The sequence below is a fragment of the Xenopus laevis genome, chromosome 8S (assembly GCF_017654675.1).
Source record: "Xenopus laevis strain J_2021 chromosome 8S, Xenopus_laevis_v10.1, whole genome shotgun sequence".
NCBI lineage: Eukaryota > Metazoa > Chordata > Amphibia > Anura > Pipidae > Xenopus > Xenopus laevis.
Window position 1 is genome coordinate 27959781 of NC_054386.1, and position 23467 is coordinate 27983247.

Consider the following 23467-nt stretch of genomic DNA (forward strand, 5'->3'; position numbering starts at 1 on the left):
GGCTTCGCCCAAAGATAAATCTGGTCTGCTCATAATCTTCAAATGTTAAATAAATTGCTTTATTTATCTATCAAAACCCCCTGTACTGAAGGAAATCTGCTGCTCTGTAGCTAATGATTTTATTATCTGCCATCTCAGATGCTACCTACTGTAAAAAATAATCCTAGTGAAATAAAAATGAATCCGATTGAAATCTGAAAAGACCCGAAGGCCACAAGGATGATACAAAAATGTATATTTCATTCATACAATTTAGGGCAATCGTGTTTTCAGGGGTGAAAAAGAAGAGTTTTTAACCATTGCATTGTGTATTTCTTCAGTATGATCCTTGGTTTCCTTGTGATCTTAAAAGGAAGGTATTGAGCTAAGATGGCAATGAAGCAGAATAAAATGAGTAATCTGGATAATTATTGACAATTATTTTTTTAATGGTTGGGTAAATTCAGCAGTTGCTTTACATGAGTTATTTTTAGTAGATGAGCCATTGACAGTAAGGGTCTGTTGGCTTCCACCATTAATCATACTACACAACAAACCATTCTGTATCAGTGAGATATAGAAATACATATTCTAACTTGAAATCCAATGCATTAAGCCGCAATGCATTGTAAATCTCTGCCGCCAGTGTGGAAGAGGAAGTCTCACTATGTTATAGAGTTCGCTCATCATCAGGGTCTGCCTTTTCTGGGAGGTTTGAAGACCAATGCCTTCCGTAGACCACATTAGAACATCTCCGCTATACAAGGATAATCTGCAGAAATGTTTCAGATGAAACTTTTCCCCAGTAATTGCAGACTCTTTGTATTAAGTAACACAGAGCTCTAAAACATATCACAATTAAAAAAAAGTTGAAACTTCCACTTTAAGTTCAGTTGCGGTCTACTTATTTTGGTCCATATGTGTATGTGCAATTGTGCCGTAGTTTTCGTGTCTGTTTATTTCCTCTTTTGTGTGTTTCACGGCCTGCCGACTCATGTCACCTAATCAACATACAATGCGGAACCCCAATAAATATATCCAATCCAAAACCTTCTGTCTATGTATGTTGTATTACCTGCAATACCTGTGTACTGTGTACCACCAAACCCACCCATGACAACATCACATCTAGGACACGGTTGGTTCTGTTAAGGTTTTTTTTACCCTTTTATCACTGACTTCTTAGTTTTTACCTTAATTTTGCTTGTTCTTTGAAGGTTTTGAGTCATGCAGAGCATCCTATGAGGAAGCATTTACTGATGCTGAGCGATTTCTGGATAGAAAACTGAATATTTTGACCAATTTTTGAAACAATTCCCTTATGAATCTTAATATGGCTTATATATTGCATACAGCAGGTTGTCTGTCGATGTACAGTAGAATCTGCTGTGGCAGTAAAGACTAGTTGATCTTCTAATTAGCATTGGCCTTCACTTTTGCACCCATTTAACCCTGGATCTATTTTAAAAGTTTTTAAACCATTGACTCCGCCTCCGTGATTTCTTTTGCTTCTAGAAATACTTTGCATTATTATTCAGAAGACCCTGTTGGTCACAGTTTATAAGAAACGCTCATCATATGCTTTCTAGGGAAGCTTATCCATGCCTGTGTGGTGGGATAGGTGGGTGGGTTTAAGGAACCGAGCTCACTGTATATTGACATCAACATGTGTTCATTAGCCAGCAGTTCTACCTCCATGACTTAACTGTGGTATGATCCAGATTTCTTTTATTTAGGCACAATTCAACTTCACAGACATTTACCCTGTACTTGTGTAACTATGTAAAATATATGTAATATATGTTTTCCTTTATACTTGCTTATTATAATGTCTTCAACCTAGCCAGAGTATTTAATTTTGGTTCATTTTGGTCTCATGAACACTTTACGATTTCATGATCTCTAAGCAGTGATTTCGGTTCCTTTGCATGTTTTAACAGCTACCATGCATGATGCTACAGTAATGGGTGCAGTTATGGTGAATGTAGCACCAAGCTATATAAGAATTTGATCAGCTGACTGTCTTGATGGTAAACCATCTTCATACTTACATCCATCTTGTAAACATTCCACTTACAGGGGACCCTTCTGCCAAAAAAAATATTCAAAATCCTATTTTATCACTTTAGTCAAGCAAAATGAACTTTGATTACACTATATAAATTATTTGAATCTAGTTTTTTTTTAGTCTGGAATTCATAATTATAGCAAGCAGACAGCAGCCATTTTGTGGACACTGTTATTAAGGCAAGCCTTGTATCATCTCAGAATCTTGTTTGTGCCCCAGAATGACCTGATGTCCATTCCCATGCCCTCACTACACAATTAAACGGTGAAGAGAACAGGGGGAATGTGTGAAGAGCAGTGACATCTAGGAAGTGCTGAATGGAAAGTGAAAGTAATTGTCTGCCCCGCCTCTATGCCTAAGACATAGAGGAGGGGCAGGCAATATTTGAATGACAGCTGAGATTTTTAAATGACCTTACAACAGCTATGAATGCTTTAATAAAAAATAGAAATTGGATTTCATGTTTAATTTGAAAAGGACTTTTATTATACAGGTTATTGTGTCTGGGTGACAGGTCCACTTTAATAATACATGTTAGAAGGTATATAAACACATCATATCATTCTACTCATTTGACGTATACACTTGTAATGTAGCATTGTAGTGTCCAAGAAAGAAATCATGTAGGCATAAAAGTATTCATCCACCACATTGTCTCAACACTAAAATACACCTGTATTACAACTCCTTCTTCTCTTACTTTTCATCTTATGTTTGTTGCCTGCTTCTCAGATCTTGCTGTTCTTTGTTCTATGTATTAAAAACTCAACTCAAAGAAAGCAGCACATAAATAAATAAATAGTGTTCTGGGTGGGGGTATGTGGATAAATGAATGACAAAGCATGCTGAAATTGTAAACACGGGGGGGGTTAATGAATAAAAGGGGAGTTTGAGGATCTTGCCAAACAGCACTTGCAAGTGCTGCCTTGAGTTACTATGTGGTACAACAATGTATGACATGTAAAAATGCAATAAGAACAAATAGAAATGAGTACTCAAGACACAACCAGTGGCTTCAGTCCTCTTGAATCTTTTAGCTTAGGGAACATCTTAGTTGATTTAAGATTCTTTTTTCTCTCCCGATATGCCTTGAAGAGAGAGAGAAAGAGACAACATGTATTGCATGTGTTTGAGTTATCCTGCTCTCTGATGGTTTCTGAAATGTTAGCAGCTGCAAGTTTCATGCTTGAGAATGGAATGGGCTGGGCTTGTTTTATTATTATACATTTTTTTTGCAGCAAGATGCTCTGAGAAATGTTATTTTTGTAGGGATAAACTAAATCTGAGAAACCTATTATAACTCTTCCTCTGTCACAGGAAAACTTCATCAACTTGAGCTTCCTGCGGCTTTTCCGAGCTGCCCGACTGATCAAATTGTTACGCCAAGGTTACACCATACGAATCCTTCTCTGGACCTTCGTGCAGTCTTTTAAGGTTAGGCAGATCATTATCCAACTTAAATGTGATGAAATAGTTATAAAAGGAAAAATTGTTTAGGAAAACAAAAGGGTGACAGAGGTTGTATAACAGAGGAGAACAATGTATTGACTTATAAGAGCATGAGTAAGCATGAAGAAATGAGTCCTGATCCAAATAGCTTGTATTCGCATTTAAATCAAAATATGGTACTGAATGTTTAAGGCACATCATTTAACACACAGCATTACTTTTCTGTCTCCAGGCCTTGCCATATGTCTGCCTCCTAATTGCCATGTTGTTCTTCATCTACGCCATTATCGGCATGCAGGTAAATTGCAAGTGATTACTTTGTTTATTCCTGTCCATTTGGGTGTTTTGAACCATCTGTCTTGATTGTAATAACCAAAGGCATTTATAAATCGAGTCTTGACTCCAATTTGACTTCTCTATATATACTGATCAGTTGTTTGGCTGAATTGTGAGTGCCTTACTCACTACATTCATGTTATGGGAGGTACTTGTATACACAGTGGCCTTGCATGTAACACCAGGCTTTAGTTGGAATTAATAGCAGGTTCATAATTAGTGCTTCTCAGTAAACAACATCCAGTTATAGCACTTTTCCTTGGCATTACTTCTAGGAAACCATTTATAGTAGCCATCACCTTTTGACTGAAGCAGGATACTTTACCAATTATGGTGGATAATAATGAAGATTATAAGGGAGGCTTAGCCTCCCCAGAAAGAAACAAATTGCTATATATTTAGATATAATGAGAATTTCTATAATGGGAAGCCTGCTATTGGTGGTCTCCCAAACAAATTATCACCCTTTTTCCCTGCTATCTATAACTTTGTTCTCTAAGCTTATAGTTCATTGATGGAGTTGCCTAATCTATTCTTATGAAAGTTCTGTGTTTACCATTGCCCCATGTCTAGGTGTTTGGAAACATTGCATTGTCGGATGATAACTCCATAAACAGACACAACAACTTCCGCACCTTCTTTCAAGCTCTAATGCTCCTGTTCAGGTATCTCCTATCTTTCTGTAAAGACTTACTACTCTTCCCTCATCCTATGTTGTAGTGGTAGATATTCATATGTATCTATTGTCTTTCCGCCCTTTAGGAGTGCCACTGGTGAGGGCTGGCATGAAATCATGCTGTCTTGCCTCAGTCACCAACCCTGCGATCCTCGATCTGGCAACACCAAAGATGAATGTGGCAGTGACTTTGCATATTTTTATTTTGTCTCTTTCATCTTCCTGTGCTCTTTCCTGGTAAGCATGGTTATCAGGGATAAGGTTGAGGTTTTATGTCCTTTACTGACAAGGGTAATCCAATCAATCAAATCACAATTATTGTCATCTCTTCTGCATACAAAAAGAAAGCATACATAATAAAAATATAAGTGATATACAAAAGAAATGAAAAAAAACATTTTACCGGCTTCCACTCCTTCTTGTGACATAAAGTTTCAATCAAATTTGTTTGTTCAATCACAGCCGTATCTAAAATCTGCCAACCCCACTATAGGTGCAGTAAATTGTGCCTAATTATACCATTTAAACACTTTTTTTTCCATAGTGCATATCTATAATGTTCCCTAATGCAATTGGCTTGCAGAGGACACTAGGAAATTTAACGAAATTGGGTTTTTGCTTTAGGACCTTCTAAGCCATCATAGTTAACCTCTAAAAAATTGTTACACAAAAAATAATCATTAAACTAAAAAGGTATGGATACCCCAACCTCTGTTGCGAATAATTGTTAGCATTTACTCTGATCCAGTATCAAAGATGATGCTTTTTTGCTCCCTCTCTGGCACTTGCAGAGTTCCCAGAAGCCAGAGACATTACTGCAATTCCTTCTACAATACGGACGATGCATCCGAGGAGTTATTGGGTCCTACTGGGATTTATTTACTTTGCATGGTTCTAATTTTGTAGGATGCATTTATCTTTACTTGTCAAAATCCAAATCCCTGTCCCTCGAAAGCTCCTGTTTCTGTTCATTGGTTCTCTTCCCATGAGGCTTATTTACTTTTTCTCAAGCACAAACGTTGAAAGGCAGAGCTAACACATTCATATGGGCTCAGCAGTATGAACAATTTTGTTGCAATGCTTAGATTTATGTACAGGATGAGCATATGTATCTCAGCACCTACCTTGTTAAGAATAGAAATGTTCTACAACTGCTTTCAGAAAGTTGTAGCTGAAATTGTCCAGTGTTTTTTCCTTTGATGCAATGATCCATTATAACTGTACTGAGCACTACTGTAATATCACATGCACTTCAACAGAATTCCACCGTTAGAATCAGAGCAGGAGGAAAAGGTTTGGCCGTACAATAATGCAGAATGTGATGCATGTCACATTATATAGATACAGTAAAGAGGTGCCAGAAGTTATATTACTTTCCTAATTTGTTTTCTGTTTCTCGTGCATTTTTTCTGTGTTTCACTCAACTTCAATTTCCCTATTTTCCCACTTAATTATCTTCTTCTGTTGGCAGTTGCTCCACTCAACTATCTACTTTTCCTGTCTTCCACTTATATCCAAATGTCTCCTCTCTTTTTCTCTCTATTTATTCCACTCATATTTTTCCACATTTTTCTCAACTTTCTAAATCTACTATCCCTTACTTTCTTTGTTTGAATCATCCCTTTTCTATACAGTCCCTTTATCTCTTCTATTCCTTTGCCTTCTTCTATTTATTTTCCCACTCTTCGTCCCTTACCTTCTTCCACACGTCTTCTACTTATTGTTCCCCCCTCCCACAGATATGTCCCCTAGCAGCATTTAAACCCCGCCTATTCACTTCCTCCATGTCTTTTTTTCTCTCTCTACGGTTGTTGAATGCTGTCTCCTGCAGGAGATGTATATTTTCTTTTGTGGCTCTCGTTAGGGCTGGATTCCGGGTGCAGTTCTGCATCTCTTTCCCCCCGAAGCTCCAGCAAAGTGTTTGCCTAGCGCATCCACTCTGGGGGTCCCTCTTAGCGGCCGTGTCAGTGGTGCTGGCTTTCTGGTTGCGCGGTAATGTGATACGTGATGACATCATCAAGTGACGCAAAATTGTCTGCTACAAAATTTAAAAAAATTGTCCGGTTGTCGGTGTATCTGCCTATAGTCCGGTAGTGTTTTTACTGTGCTAAGGCTCCTACCAGACTGCTGGCTGCCGAGAATTGTGCTGCCCCCTCAGGCTATGGTGAGTCACTGTTCAGGTAGGTTACTACTACAAAAAGAGGCATTATATTAATTTGTTTTTAGATGGAAGATTCTTCTGGGAAAAGGAAATTGACCTTTGACTCTGAAATTGTGGTAATCTGAAATGCTTGTAAGAATCCTGCTGCTAAGGGGAAAAGGCTCTGTAGGCAATGCATCTCGGAGCTGCTTGATAAGGATTTAGAGCAGCCTGCCCCAGCCAAGAAAAAGTCTAAATCTCTGTAGCAGGATATTCTGGCATCTTCTTCGGGTGCAGAGACGGTGGCTGATCCCTCCCCTGCAGATATTCTATCTTGGATATTACAGGCTGTGACTCAGGGTATTTAGGAGTCGACCGGCCAGGTCCATCAAGTTCCAGACAAAGAGAGACACCCTATGTGGAACAAAACTCAGAGGAGCAGAAGACAGAGGATGAATCTGAAACCTTTTTTGATATAAAATTCCAGCCTTGATTAAGGCTGTCAGACATTCTCTTGTGCAGCAAGATGAGGAACAAGCGACCACATCTATTTTTGTTTCTAAGAAAAGAAAGCAGACTTTTCCCATGCACAAGGAGGTGGAGGAGTTGCTTTCAACAGAATAGCAGAAGGGACCTAGGAGTGGAGAAATTCTACTCCTTCCCTTCTGGTGTGGGATTCACCCCCTATAGTGGATGCTCCTGTAGCTCGTCTGTCTAAAGCTGGCCATAGATGCAAAGATCTGATCTTACGAACCATCGTACGATCGGACTTTCCCATCTCCCGACCCGCCACTAACCATTCAGATCAAAGTCTTACCAGTCAGATCAAATAAAGTAGTTAAAGAACAGATCAGCAATGTTCTGCCCCTGACAGCAATTGTACGATATCTATGTCCAACCAAAGCTAGTGACAGTCTCCCACTGAAAATCGTACGATCGGCAATACACGCAGAGATATTATCTGCAGCCGACAGAAATTTTCTAACCTGTCCGATCGACCAAACGACCGATCTCCGCCGGACGAAAAATGTCGGGACTCTCCACACACGGTTCGAAAATCGTACGAATCATCGATTCGTACGATCAGATCTTTGCGTCTATGGCCAGCTTAAGAAGACAGCTCTGCCAATAGACGATGTGTCATGATGTGCATTATTATTATACTAGACGATGTGCATTAAAGCATCCGATGGAGAAAAGGATGGAAACCGAATTAAGGAAGGCATATATGGTAGCTGGAGCTATGTTGAGACCTTCTATTTCTTTAATTTCGGTAATTAAAGCTATGTCTCTTTGGACAGATTCTGTCTCTGAGGGATTTAATGAGGAGAATCAAAGTGAGCAGTCTTTACAGACCCTGGAGGATATTAAGATGGATGCAATTTTTGCCTCGAGACCGCTGTAGATCTGACCAGGTTGGCGGTGAGAAGGATGACCTTCTCTGTTGCAAGGCTCTATGCCTTGTGGCCTTCCAACCTTCGATATTGGCAGAGGAAGTTTGTATAAGATCGGATGTAGTGACAGTAGCTTACATCAGGTGTCAGGGTGGCACCAAGAGCGGAGCAATGAATAGACAGTTGAGCCACATTTTTTTGGATTTTGCGCAGATGTATTTGATGGGGATTACAGCAATCCATATACCAGGGAGCAAGTCGATAGGGCGAATGGACAATAAAGAGGAGATGGGGGTGGCCAGATCTAGATCTTAAGGCATTCCCAGAGAACCATAAACTTCTACAGTTCTTCTCCAGGGGTCCGTGCAAGGAAGATTTGGCGACGGACGCATTTGCTCACAGTTGGAACAACCTTTGGGCTTATGTTTTTCCCCCATTCTCAATGATCTTCAAAGTGTTGAAGAGGATTCTGAGGTCCAGAGTTGAGGTGATTGCGGTTCTGCCAAACTGGCCGAGGAGGCCTTGGTATCCACTTTTGAGGAGGTTATCCCAATGAGAATTCCCCACAAGCAAGATCTGCTGAACCAGGGCCACCTCTTCCATCCTGCACCGCAACTGTTAAATTTAGTGACATGGAGACTCGGCTCAACAGGATGAGAAAGAGGGGTTGTTCTAAAGCACTTATCGGTACATTGTTCAAGTCCAGGAAGAGTAGTACCACCTTGAGGTATGACAGAATTTGCAATACCTTCCATTCTTGGGCTACAAAGGAGGGGTTTAATCCTATTAACCCAGAAGTGATCCAAATTCTAGAATTTCTTCAGGCGGGTAAGACCTCCAATTAAAGAACTGGCACCTCCTTGGTATTTGGCTCTTGTGCTGAAGACGTTATCTGAGACACCTTTCTTTCCTGAGGAAGAAGCATCCTTGTGGGATCTATCTCGAAAGGCAGTTTTTCTAGCGGCACACGCTTCAGGTCGAAGAGTATCTGAACTTCAAGCCCTAATGGCCAATCCTTCTTAAACAATTTTCAGGGATCATGGGGTGACCTTCAGACCAAGTCTAAGTTTTTTGCTGAAGGTAGTGTCCAGTTTTCATTTGAACAAACCAATATTTCTTCCAGCCGTTGATGTGGAGAATTCAGATCTGGAAGGAAACATCCCGGTAGCGTTGGATGTCAAGAGGTGTCTAGAGGTGTATCTAAACACTACGAAATCTTATAGAGAGTCTCAAAGACTCTTCATTATCCCTTGTGGAGCAAGCAAGGGGCAAGCTGCTTCGATTGCCACAATTCGCAGATAGATCGTAACGGTAATCAAGAAAGCCTACTCGTTACAGGGGCAGGAAGCACCTGAGGCGGTCAGGCATCATTCGACCATAGTGGTGGCAACATTTTGAGCAGCAGAAGCAGGAGTGTCTACAGATGTTATTTGCATTTCAGCTATCTGGGCTAATCCTAACACTTTTGTCAAACATTATCGTTTGGATGTTAGTGCAACCAAGAGAACTAATTTTGGTTGAAAGGTTATTCAGGCGGTATAAAGCTCTGAATAAAGTTCTGATTCATTCTTGTGTTGCCCTCCCTTATTATTGCTTAGGTATTTACCCGAAAGTTAATGCTGACCAGGGATGGCCAGGGAAAGGAAGAATCCTATCATACTTACCGTGGATTCTACTTTCCTGGTCATCCCCCTGGTCAGCATCCCCACCCTAATCCTAGAGCTTTCTACATAGACATGGAGGAAGTGAGTAGGCAGGGTTTACATTTGTGGGAGGGGGAATACCCGAAGGTTAATGCTGACTACGGGGGTAGCCAGGAAAGGAGAATCACGGTAAGTATCATAGGATTCTTCCCTTCATTCTTCTTCCCTATACTCCCTTTATCGCTTATTTCATCCTTTCTTCTCTATTCATTTTTTCTTCTTCACCCTTTCTACTACTTTTTTATTTCTTCTTCTGCCCACTGCTATGGCTTTTCCTCTTCTTCCAAATATACTTCCATGCAATTATCCTACACCATCTTCTTGCCCTAATTCTTCCATCCTTACTATGTTTTTTTACTCATTCTTTCCAATCCCTTTCTCCCGTCTCTGATCATTTCTCCTACACTACATTTTTTTCTTCTCAAACGTCTCTACTTTTTTGCTTTTTCATCTTGTTTCCACTCTGCTCTTCCTTCTTTCTTCATACTATACAATTTATTGAATTTTCTCTGCCCCTTGTTCTTCCTTCCTAAAATGTTGCCCTCTTTACCACTCACATTTGTCCACACTAGTACCAACTATTTCTATCTACATTTTCCCTGCTTATTGCTATATCTTGTCCTCTTGTCTCCCCTACCTATGAATAGATGCTGAATCTTTTTGTTGCTGTCATTATGGATAATTTCGAGTATCTGACAAGAGACTCTTCCATCCTGGGACCACATCATCTTGATGAGTTTATCAGAGTCTGGGCAGAGTATGATCCGGCTGCTTGGTATGCAATCTAAGTTTCTTGCTTTCATTATAGTACTGCAATATTGCATTGATTTTATCACAAGACAAATGTCTGTTTGACCTATTTAACATTACCTGGCAGGGAAATGAGAAAAGGTGTATAATGACACAGTACATTAGCTTAGCCTGTTAGCTTAGATAACGATGATCATTCAGAATACCCAAATAATAAACCTAGTTTTACACCTTTATTACATTTTTTAAAATATTATTTAGGTTAATTCCATTACTACAGAGTCTGCACTCCTGGACCACCATTTACTAGTGTTCAGATACCCTTTTTTAGATAATGATTGCACAGAGGGACAATTTATTTTAGGTTCTACTACCTTTTTTCCCTGGGCTTGTTACCAGTAGAAACATTGTTGGGTATATTAGCAGCTCATCACAGGGGTGAAGGGAAAGCTTTGAACGCTATTGACCCAATTTGCTGTTCTCTTTCTAGCTGCCGAATTCACTATAAGGATATGTACAATTTATTGCGTGTAATTGCCCCTCCGCTGGGGCTGGGGAAACGCTGCCCATCGCGGGTGGCATACAAGGTTTGCAACCTAACACAAATTTGCATCCATGCCAAGCTGGGCTTGGGGCTGTAGAGGAAAAGGGCTGTGCCTGCATGGGTACGTGAGGCCAGCATTGCCCTCTCCCACCTCATCATGCTTTTCCCCTTGTCCATAAGGGTCACAGGTAGCTTCACCAAAAGATCCTGGAAGCTCAATGCGGGAATAAAGTAGTTAGTGGGGGATATAAGTTGGGAGCTGATGATTAAAAAACCTGCACCTACTTCACTCTTTAGTGAGGCTATCTGCCACCCCTTGCCAAGCATGATGAATGTTTATTCCCTTCAATCCCATGGAATGCATTAACAGGATTTGGAATTGAAGGGTTTAAACAGGTGCCCCATCTGGCAGGGGACAAGAGACATCTGAATGTCGCCTGTGTCCTACTGTGCCAGAATTCAGGGGTCACTCCCCTCCCAGATGCTCAAGGCCAACCCTGCCAGGCTTCTGTCTCAAACAAATACAATGAACAGAAGACAAGCAGTTGTCACCTCTCATTTACCCATAACCTTTAACCTAAACAATGCAAAAACATACCTGTGGTTCGGTGACAGGACTGTACATGTGCAGGCTAATCAGATATTTTTTTTTCTGTTTTCTTCCCATTCTTCCATCCCCTGCTCGACATCCATTTTTCTTTTTTTTCCACTTTCAATTCTATTCTTAAAATTGTTGCTCTTCTCATGTCACACTGTTTGCTTTTTCTGTGTTTCTCAAACATGCTATTATTCTCCTTTAATGTACACTTTATGTTTTATCACCTCTTGTCCCTTATTTCCTCTACCCCACTTTTCCTTGTCCTCCTACACATTTCTGCTCGCCATTTTTTTACATCTTTTTGCCATTGCCCCATACTCCCATATATAAATATATATGTTTATTGTTTATCCTGCCTTAAAACCATGACTCTTCCATTGGCCTATAAATTCATTTATCATGGTTTCTGTTTTTGCCCAACCATCCCATTTATCATTTGTATCTTCCATTTTGTCTCTTCCTGATTTATCCTAAATCATCTCCATCTCTATTTGGCTTGTCCTTTTGTCTCTGCCTTGTTCCCGTCCTTTGCAATTGCTCATTGTCTACCCTCTGGTCCCTTCCTGTTCTTTACCATTGATTATTGTCTGCCCTTTATCATCACTCGTTTTCTGTCCTCTTGTCTCTTCCTGTTTCCTGGTTTTTTACCATCACTCATTGTCTGTCCTCTTGTATCTTCCTGTTCTTTAACAACTCTCATTGTCTGTCCTCTTCTCTCTTACTGTTTCCTTCACCATTGCCTTCTTTCACTGGGCATTGGTCATTTTTATGTTTCCTGTTCCTTTGTCCTTTTGGCTACATTTATGCCTGAACCATCCCCCTCCCACCTTCCTGCTGCTGCAGTGGGCGCATTGGTTACACTGACATGTACGAGATGCTGCGACATATGCCCCCTCCCCTTGGTCTGGGGAAGAAATGCCCTGCACGTGTGGCATATAAGGTAGAACAGCCGTGTCGCTCTTCACCAGTAACTCAGCTTCACTGGTACCCTTCTCCTGTCTCTGTACTGTGCCTGTACCGTGCTGTGTATTTTTTCCCTTTAATACCTAGCCTTCTCTTTGCTTCTTCTCCGCCTTTCCGAATCTAGCACTATCTATGGAGTCGCTTGGCCTGTTAATGCAGAACTTGCGAACTGCAGGTTTATAAATTACTCCTACCGCTAATGGAACTTTCCAATCCCTCTGAGCTCCACCTAGTCATGGCTGCTGGGATCTTACTGCCTCTAGGCTTTTTTCCTCCTTTCCCTGTAAAGGGACAATGAACTTTTCCCATGAGTCTCTTTTGCCCATTTCTTTGTATCTCTCACGCACAGGCAGAGGAATCTCTTATGACTCCCACAATAAATGCCTTTTGATTGCATGTTCTCTTTTGCATGTTAACTTGCATTTAATTTCTTAGTTTTCAGTGCATGTTTGTTATGGAGCTTGATGTCTACGAATGTATTTTTCTTTGTTTATCGGAATGTCATTCTTTTATATTCCCCTTAATTTTATTTTTTTTTAAATATCTTTTGTTCTCTTGGGTTGTGTCTGCAATATGACTGCAAAATCCCAGTGGAAAAACTGTCCATGGAATTGAAACTGATTCCATGGTCTGATATATTGTTGACTTGTTTCTTTGAGCATGAATATTTTGCTATATTTTGATACATGATCAGTCATGAGTGGTGGTTCTCATCCAGTTGCTCTACATGCCCAGAAGCAAGGTTTCCATATCTACAATGCATGCTCTTCCTTAGACTGCAAGCTTATCCTACCTATACAAAGCCAACTAATTTCTGCTGTGTTTATATTACTTCTATATGAAGTCTTATCAAGGTTGGATTCCATAGTGGAATGACCTTCAAGATATTAGGAATATAAAGTGGTAGTTAAAGTTTCTTCACAATATACAGAGCTGTCTGTAGAAAAGCCATCCACCTTGGTCCCCAAAGAGCATCAAATTCTAGTTGAGGTGTCATGATGTCATCACCCCTCTGTCTGCACTATATAAATTATGATTATATTAATACACAAAAAGAGGCCAAGAGATTTTCATTTCCTTTTTTTTGTAATTGGTGTATGTCCAGTTAAAACGTTTCAGTTGGATGGAATTTGTGACTAAACTCCTAAAATAAATGCTCAAGAAGATCAGTATAAGCTACTGTGGTGTATTTTAGCATAACAGCAATCTGTATACAGTTAGTACAAAACCAGATTTTCATTTGAAGGCATCATCATGAACATCTGGTTGAGAGCCATTTACATGAGTAGGTCTTGAAATTGTCAGTCCTTGATTGTTCTTCCTGCAATCAATGCGACTTAACAACCTCCAACCCACCCATTCTCCTTCCATAGCGTCTCGTAAGGATGAATATGCCTATCTCTGATACAGACCTGACTGTTCATTTCACCTCCACCTTGATGGCTTTGATCCGAACTGCTCTAGATGTTAAACTGGCTTCAGGTGGGCCTTTCTGATCTCTTGTTCCCTTTCTATTTGTATGATGAGTGTAAATAGACATCCAATCATGTATTTATTCTTGTTGAAGGTGGAATTAAACAACATGAATCTGATGCTGAGCTGAGGAAAGAAATCTTATCTGTGTGGCCCAACCTCTCCCAGAAAACTCTGGATCTTCTTGTACCACCTCATAAGCGTAAGTGGACTCGTTCTTCTTATTTTCTTCTTAAGGCTCATGTTCTGTACAAATATTTTTAATTACAACCCATGTACCCAGTTGAATAATAATGTTAGCATTGAACAAGAGTCCTTTGGTCAGCTTGAAACAAGTCTGGAGCTGTGATAACCTTTTCCCTTCCCAAGACTAACAGGGTTTAGGTGTGAGTCAACAACTGACAGGACCTGGGGCTTGACATCAAATCAAGGAAAACAGAATGGAGTGCAGAGTAAAATTTGATACCATGCAACTGTTTTACTATCGCTAGGTGTGATAGACATCATACGTAAAGAACTAGCACTTTAATTGTCAATGCACCTTGTTCCTCATTCACATAAATAGGCACCTCTGTGATACCTTTGCGCATTGCACTTGTGCATTGCTGATTTTACATAATGTGCTGATTTTTCACTGTTTTAAATGATCTACTATTTCTTGCAGCAGATGCGCTGACTGTTGGAAAGGTCTATGCCGCTCTAATGATCTTTGACTTCTACAAGCAGAATAAGAACAGCCGTGATCAGTCTCACCCACAGTCTGGGGTCCTTTCCCAGGTGACAACTAAATGGATATGTCATTGTTCTTTCGTTTGATTGGGTTGGGTCTCTTATAAATAAAGTTTAGGAGTCTGGAGGCTAGGTCTTCCATGTTTATCAAAGGGATTTTTAATACTCTCCACCAAGGTATTCCATACTTTAGATATATAGCTGTATGGCATATGGAAAACTTAGACCTTAGCTGGGGACATCATGGATCCGCATGGAACTTAACTTTCAACTTAATAATTTGGCCTGTTTGTGTGTTACAGACTGGTACAGTCTCCTTTTTCCAGCCATTGAAGGCTACTTTAGAACCATTTGGAAATTCCAAAATGTTTATCCATCAGAAGAGCTCGGCTTCTCTAAACAATGGGGGTGTGATGTAAGTTGCGTTTTTTCCACTTCCTTCTTTGTACAAGTGGAGGAAAGGTTTTACAACAACTTAATGTTGCCTCCGTTTTCCAGGCCTGATCAAGATACAGGTATTCGAGAATCAAGTTCTTGGGGCACTCAACCTGCTACAGATCCCTTTTCTACTCCAAGGAGCACTGCATTCCAGAGAGGGCACTCAGAGGAGATCCATGCACAAAGAAATGGCAAACAGGTAAGCTTTACGCATTATGCCTCAACCATCCCCTGTTATTAGGGGAATTCTAAAAAGATATAATGCTCTCTGCATTAACATGCCCCAATCTCTCCTGAGCTACCAGTATCTCAGATTTACAGATAAGAAGGTGTTTATTATAAATGAGTTTGACTGGCGCAACCTTCTCTCACAATTTCTCTATAGAATAAAGTATACACACTATTGCCATATTGATTCCCTTAGACAGTACAGTATGAGGGTATAGCTGATTGTGTGCCCAGAACATTCCTTCTCTGTATATTTGTATTTATACATGTGGAGGTGGGAGGTGCCATATTCTTTCCATTTACGTTTGTGAGCACTGTTTATTGTGTGAAAAGAATATTGAGTAGGGTCTACACATTCCTTTAATGCCTTTAATGCCTTCATCCTATGCACATGTGACATGCACATATCTCTTCAGTCTGTAGAGATGAAGCAAATTGGACAGACGTTGTCTAATGGAGGGGAACACTCTACGGGCCTGCAGTCTCAGGGTCGTGCAGTTTCCATGCCACGGCTAGCAGCTGAAACCCACGTGAGTCGAAATCAAAAGACAAGTTTATGGAACTCAACTTGACAGACATATCAGACCCAGATGTTTGACAAGCCAACAGACACACCAAACACAAGTTATGAACAGATAGGCATGATATCATGGAAATTTAGCAAATTTAGCAAATACCTGTCAGCACAAGCACATACAAGCGACATATGTTAAGGGTCATAGGCTAATAAGTGATGACAGGGATGAGCCTCAGATGTTAAAAGGTAAGGTCATTATGGATCCTAGTGCATAGAAGATAAATAGACGTGGCCATCATAAACTGTATGGTTTACAGAACCATAGAAAAAACATATTGGTTATAGTGGACCCATAATGGACCTTGATAGATAGATAGATAGATAGAATAGCCTTTGTAATAACGGCGGGAACCTCATTTATACAAAAACGACTATGACGTTCACCTAGGTTCTATTGGAGAACTTTGGAAATCAATTGTTTAGTCTATCAATGACCCTGATGTATAGAACAAAAAAAGGGAGTCCACTCGTGGAAATGAATAATGAGATCACAATGAACCCTCGTGTATATTGGAATGTAAGAAATTAGTAGATTAGCTGTTCAACCACCATTGTTTTGGTGTATAGATTATAAGAGGAGAAAGAATCGCATTGGGAAACTGATGGGAGATAAACAAAGGTCTACTACATGTTGGGTGCTGTATGTATATCTATATCTATATATATATATATATATATATATGCTTAATTATGAATTATTTTGCCTTTCTTCAACCAATACCTTCCCTACTCCTTGAATTCAATTTCCATACCATTTTCCACCTATCTCACGTGGCTCTTCTCTGCTCTATTTCAATTTGTCTTTATGTTGTGTTGGTCTTGTGATTCTGTCTTTGTTTGTACCCTTTCCTGGCTTTCCTTTATACCTTCCTTTATACCTACCCCTTGCCTCTTCCCTGTTCTCCTCTACTCTTCTCCCATCCTCCATTTTGTCTGCTGCTGGTCCACCGTGATGCCGTTTGAACCGCCTCACCTGTCTGTCTCTCATCAGCCGAGAAGCTGCGCTCCTTCCCCTGGAAATGGTTTCCTGCCCGTATGTAGCCTTGTTAATATTACATGTTGTCATGCTTACCGACCCAACGGCTCAGCACCAAATTAATAATTTCATGTGCTTGCCTGGTCAGAATATTCCATTTGCCAACAAATGTCATTGAGCAGTCTCTAATTAAGCCACACGTTGTGCTACATTCTTACTGATGCTCTGGCCCTTTATCTTGGGCCGTTGCTTTGATGCCTGTGGTTTGGGAAAGATGCCTAAACCTGTTTTACCCCGGTCACAGTAATGTCTGCAGTCGGGGATACCAGTTGTGACTTAGTTTTTACTTAGCCTTAACCCCATCAGAGCATGGTAAAGAGAGCAGCCTACGAAAAAGAGGCACAGTGAGCATTCTTCTTGTGTAACTACTGGGGGAGATTGGAGTCACTTTCTTGAAAGTATATTAAGGGTGGAAACACACATGGAGATTCGTGGAAATTAGTCGCCTAGCAACAAATAGCCCAAAGTTTCCCCGTGAGGCAACTTCAGACGACTTCAGAAAACGATGCTTCTGAGTGCCACCCTCCTGGCGATTTCGATTCTAGCAGGCGGGAAGGCAGTTCGGGAGATTAGTCGTCCGAAGAAGGGGAGATTTGTCGCCGGGCAACTAAATCCCCTGAATCTCCATGTGTGTCTCTGCCCTAATGGTGATAATCAAAATAAGCGTTTGTATCTTGTTGTTTTTTTTCCCCTTGCCCAGCGGCAAATCGCCTCTTCTTCGGGCAAGTAATCTCCCTGCTGGCTAGAATCTAAATTACCTGCAGGGTGGCACTCGGAGCACTTCGTTTTCCGAAGTCGCCCGAAGTTTCCTCGTGTGGCAACTTTGAAAAACTAAGCGAGCTGAGTGCCATCCCGCCAGTGATTTTGATTCTAGCCTGCGGGAAGGCAGCTCGGGGAGATTAGTCGCAGAAGAAGAGTCGATTTGTCGTCAGGCGACTAAATCTCCCCAAATCTCCATGTATGTCGCTGCCCTCAGAGTTCAAACCTTGGGGCAAAGACCCCCTTAATTCATAGCAAGATTATAGATCTAGGACAGTCAGCCATTCAGTCTCGCTATCAAGAATGCCTATGGCAATAGATATGTTTTCACTTCAGCTCTTACCCTACTTGACCTTCGAGCTGGGCTTTCAAGTGTATTTAGAAATTCAAATAGGCACTCACTCTAAAACTTACCCTATGTGGTATTTAAGGTATTGCAACTGCTCAAAGCCCACCCCACCCTGCCAAGGAAGCAAGACCTAGAGTTGGTGAATTATGCCTTAAAATTAGGGCATAGCTACAGAGCCTTCTAATAAATGATGGTTTTTATATTTTGCCCACTATGGTGCTCTAATGTGTTGAAGAGAGAAGAGTAACAACAGATAAGCTTTGGGAGCGAACAGAATAGAAAATCAATGCTGTGCAGGTGAACTAAAATTGGGCTCCATTAGTGGGTAGTGTGGCTGTAAAGGGATCATTATGTGCTATCTTACTGTTGGATATTGATCTATCATTTCAGCCCACCATTGTGTTTCATGTGTTCTATGTCTTCCGTCAGTACCCCGCCAAGTCCTTGAGTCACGTCCAACCTCAAGGTCTTTAATTTCTGGGGAAATGTTATCACAGATACAAAGGAGACTTGTCTTTGAGGCCTAATAGTTATGCCAGTTGGCAGTAGAGCCGAGCTGGTGAAGAACTCAACATCCAGTAGGTCTTGGGGGACTTGTTATACTAAGTAAGCAGAGCAAAAACAATACTTTTTGTGGCACAGAAAAGTCAAGCCAAGTTTCGACCCCAGAATGACAGCAGAAGGTCATGGAGAACTGGATTGTGGGGCAAAGCAAACTCCGTGTATAACAAGGTTTGATGGGAAAAATGTCTCTCTGAATTTCCCTATGGTCTCCAATTGAGAACTACAGAACTTAACGTAGGGATGTTTTTCTCATTAAATTGAACATGGCCAGTCATTTTATGCAAAGTACTATGAGTCCAAGTCCATAGCTCATTGGCTGGTATATGTGGCAAAAACAACCTCTTGGATGTCGTATTGAAGGTTAAATGGCATTCTAAAGCTGGCAAAGACCATGCAAAGATCTGCTTGTTGTCTATGGCCACTTTTAGAATACTGTTGACCCATCATCTTGATGGAACCGTATCTTATTGTTATATTATTTGATTGGTATTAAATTTGTAATTTTATTTTTTTGTGGGGAAATCCACAGTCAATTCCTGATTCCAGTCTGATGAAGCGGTCTGTTTCTACCCTGACGCCGCCACAGCGAGCCCAGCTGTACGAATACTCTCTAGAAAGGGTCCCACCTGAGCAAACTCATCAACACCATCACCGATGCCACCGGCGAAAGGAGAGAAAGCAAAAGTCTACAGAGAGATCACCGCAAAGCGAGGATGCAGGTGATGAAAACAGTGAGATGCTAACAGACAGATGATCCAAATTATAGGTCCTTTCTCATGTCCTGGTATCTGGTTCTTATTTTTCAGATGCCCCCACCAGGGAGAGAAAACATGAAAGAGGACGATCCCAAGAAAGGAAACAGCAGCCTCCATCTTCATTGGAGAAACAGCGATTCTACTCCTGTGACCGATATGGAAGCCGCGACTCTGGCCACCCTCGTCACTGTGATCACAGCCGGGCACCATCGCCTAGTGCAATACAAGAACACAGCACACACAGACAGGTAAGAGGAATCTATCCTGCAAGCATCATGTAATATCCTTAAGTGTCCAGCAGAGGGGAGCAGCAAACCTATGGGGTGCCGTTTGTCCCAAATACATTCTGTATACAAAACTATCCCTAATACACAGAATTAATGTCTCTCATGGTAAATAAGTATTTGTGACGATACACAGATAAAAACATACACAAAAGACTTATTTCTATTAAAGAATGAGAACAAAATCTGGTTAGTGCACAAAAGGATGTCATTGTATCACAAACTCCATTCTGTAGATTTTAACAAGTAATCTGTCTCACAAATGTATAACCTCAATGTAATGGACGCACTTATGTGCAGAAAAACTTGGACATAATATATAATAGTGTAAGTAACTAGTGCATGTCAAGCTACATTTGAATGACAAAATAGATATTTGTGACAGAAAGCAAGATTTTATAGTACAGGATTCATTCTTTCCACAAAATGAAAGCTCAGTTGCACAAAACAGATAAAATAACCATTCTGTGAAGCAATACTGTCAGTCACATTCCTGAACCAATAAGAACAAAGCTTATTGCCATATTTAATAGAAATAAGTCTTTTGTATATTTTTTTATCTTTGTATGGTCACAAATACTTATATACCATAACAGACATTAATTCTGTGTATTAGGGATAGTTTTAGGGACAAATGGCACCCCATAAAAACCACACATTTTTTGAGTTCTTTGATCACTCGAGTTCCTTTGAAATGGTAAAAGCACATCTCTTAATACCTTGTATTCTCATGGTTCAGCTCTAAGGGGCAAATTCACTAAGCCGCGAAGCGCCGAACGCTAGTGTTAATTCGCTAGCGTTTAGCATTTTCGCTACTGCGCAAATTCACTAACGAACGCTGGCGTAGTTTCGCTAGTGTTATTTCGCAACCTTACGCCAGGCGAATCTTCGCTAGCGACGAAACTAAGCAAATTCACTAACTTGCGCAGTGTACTGAACGCTACCTTTTACGCTAGACTTCCTTCGCCACCTCAGACCTGGCGAAGCGCAATAGAGTAGATAGGGATGTTTAAAAAAAAGTCAATTTTTTTTCTAATTCCCAAAAAAACGCTGGCGTGTTTTCTACATGATGGCTGATAGGCTGAAAAAGATCGAAATATTTTTGGGGCTCCCCTTCCTCCCCCTACATTTTCTGACTCATGGCAACTTACCTAGACAGTGGGCACATGTGTAGGGCAAAATAAAATTTTTATTTGCAGATTTGAAGGTTTTCTAGGCATTTGTAGTGCAGATACGTGTTCCTCCATTGAAATTTGAATTTTGCGCCGTATGCAAATTAGCCTTCGCTAGCGTAACCGCTTTATATAGCGAATCAACGCTAGCGCAACTTCGCAACCTTACGCTACCCCTGTGCGCAACTTCGGATTTTAGTGAATTTGCGGAGCCCTGGCGAAACTATGCCTGGCGAAGTGCGGCGAAGTTGCGCCTGGCGCAACTTCGCATCTTAGTGAATTTGCCCCTAAGAGTTTAAAGGTCTATAACCCTATATTTTATCCAGAGTTCTGTTCTTCGTTGTTCCACTGCGCATTTGGCATTGTCTGCTTGTCCCTTCATGTCTGATTTCCTTCTGTGGCCTTTTGTGTTCTTATCCATTTCTTGTCTATGTCTATAATGCCTTTCCATAACTCTGTGCCATGTATCCCCCTTGTCTGCTTGCTAGTTTCTTGTCTGTTGCATGTATCTGCCATAAGCCATAGTGATATCACTCTTTGGTAAATTGTATAATATTGCTGTTCTGATTTGATGTGCTTTTTTTTACCCTCTTTCCATTTAGGGCAGTGGTTCTGCCATCGGAAGTCCACGACTCACAAGTTCCGGTGCTAGCACCCCATGCCGGGGGATGCGGAGACAACTCCCTCAGACTCCTCTTACCCCTCGGCCCAGTGTTACATACCGGACAGCTCACTCCTCTCCTGTGCACTTTGGAGGGCCTGCTTATTCCCCGGGGCGTCTTAGTCGGGGTTTATCAGAGCACAACAATCTACTATATAGCGATTCCCCCAGCCACTCAGCCTGCACAGTTACTCGAATTGGGTCCGACCCCTACTTAGGGCCACGCCAGGATAGCGACAGTTACTGTCCTTTGTCAGAGGAGACATTAACCTTCGAGGAAGCCTTGGCCAGCAATTCTGGACGTTCATCCCGGACTTCCTATGTGTCTTCTCTGACCTCACATTCACACCAGCTCTGCAGGGTACCAAATGGTTACCACTACACCCTGGGGCTTAGCACCGGGCCTGCCACAGCTCCAAGAGGCCGCAGCTACTACAATGAAGCAGATGAGGATGACTGGTGCTAGCACATGGACCCACAACATGTTCCCATTCTTACCTCTGCTTCAGAGGAAAGCCAGAGATGCATGGGGAGGGTCAAAGATGGTGGTCGGTTGCCCGAGTCACTACTGATGAGTTTTATCATCAGCTGATACTCAAATTGCCATGACAAAAGTGTGTGTTATGGGAGAGCATAGGCAGCCATCTTGAAAGAACTCTGAGCACGGGGTGATTACAGGAAGTGAACAAGCTCAGGTTTACAGAAAGGAGAAAAGGGGCAGCTGACTCTAGGATGTGCTTTGAAATAACTCATGACAAAGCTTCATTTCGTTTGGGGGGGGGAGAGCAAAGGTGGCAGTTTCCTTTCTTATTTTTGTGGTAAGACACCAAACTACAGAGGGCAAGGGTAAGAGGTTGAAGATTAGAAATGAACAAGGTAGGTGAGAGCAGCAAGGTAAATGCCGTACAGTATCAAAATTTACCATTCTTATAGATTTTCACTGTCAAGAGATTATGAAGGTTATACTCTATTGCTTTGCTTCCATTTCTATACATTTCTGATGCTAATAACCATGTAAACTAACAGCAGAACACTGAATTATGCTCACCTCATTCTTACATGCTCAGCTTGCCATCAAAGACATATGGCCCAGCTATCCCAGTGCCTCATCCACAGAAACTGCCACAAAAACCATATAGCTGTTGTGTTTTTATAGCAACTTGCAAGAAGCTAGGGCTCTTCTTTCATTCTGTCCTGTAGAACGTTTCCAAGCTGCTCTGAGACATCTTGCTACACAACCTAGAAATACATCATCTGAGAATGTTCCCATTTACAGATATCTTTTAATAACTGTGTGGCCTGCTGGTTACATTGGAGGTTTTTGAATGCTGTTGCTACACCTACATTGAGATATTTTTGATGTGTGTCTATGAAGCTTGACTATCCGTTGACCATTGTTCAATCCAATCCAAAGAAGCCTCACATTTTTTAGGTGCAGTGTACACTTTGGTTATGCATTGGTCCAAACATGCATGTAGTTGGTCGCACATTGTACAACAATCGATGTGCAGGCCGCGCACTCCTGGGTATGAACACAGATCGCTTGTCTCCAGATTGTTTAAAAGGTAAATACTTTATTTAAGACATACAATCAAATAACTATGGCGTCTGAGGTCTGACGCGTTTCGTGACAAAGCACTTCCTCAGAGACCTCATTTCCTGTCACATTACACCAAGTTTAAATCCCCCCCACACACCTGAACAATAATTAAGACATTAAAACATTCTTTCTTTTACTCACTAAAAAATCGCGTTAGTTTTATATAAGACAAATATTGGAAATAGGGATAATCCTATAAATAAGTTCTTTGATTGATATAATATATAAACATAGACCATATA

General features: G+C 41.0%; 1 protein-coding gene across 4 annotated transcripts in view; it reads left to right on the plus strand.

The window, feature by feature from the left end:
- LOC108699890 (voltage-dependent N-type calcium channel subunit alpha-1B) overlaps window positions 1-23160 on the plus strand; it is a 96033-nt gene extending 72873 nt beyond the window's left edge. For 2 of the 4 annotated variants that reach the window (XM_041574662.1, XM_041574664.1), the window contains 16 exons: window positions 3365-3481; window positions 3729-3794; window positions 4406-4497; window positions 4595-4745; window positions 10393-10520; window positions 12481-12577; window positions 13974-14082; window positions 14168-14275; window positions 14738-14850; window positions 15105-15217; window positions 15301-15439; window positions 15885-15998; window positions 17037-17078; window positions 19283-19472; window positions 19560-19756; window positions 21567-23160. In XM_041574662.1, coding sequence (XP_041430596.1) covers window positions 3365-3481; window positions 3729-3794; window positions 4406-4497; window positions 4595-4745; window positions 10393-10520; window positions 12481-12577; window positions 13974-14082; window positions 14168-14275; window positions 14738-14850; window positions 15105-15217; window positions 15301-15439; window positions 15885-15998; window positions 17037-17078; window positions 19283-19472; window positions 19560-19756; window positions 21567-22091 — 2301 coding nt within the window. In that variant the 3' untranslated portion in view covers window positions 22092-23160. The remainder of the gene's footprint in view (window positions 1-3364; window positions 3482-3728; window positions 3795-4405; window positions 4498-4594; window positions 4746-10392; window positions 10521-12480; window positions 12578-13973; window positions 14083-14167; window positions 14276-14737; window positions 14851-15104; window positions 15218-15300; window positions 15440-15884; window positions 15999-17036; window positions 17079-19282; window positions 19473-19559; window positions 19757-21566) is intronic. The other 2 variants (XM_041574663.1, XM_041574665.1) reach the window with 1 other exon arrangement.
- The last annotated feature ends 307 nt before the right edge of the window (window positions 23161-23467 follow it).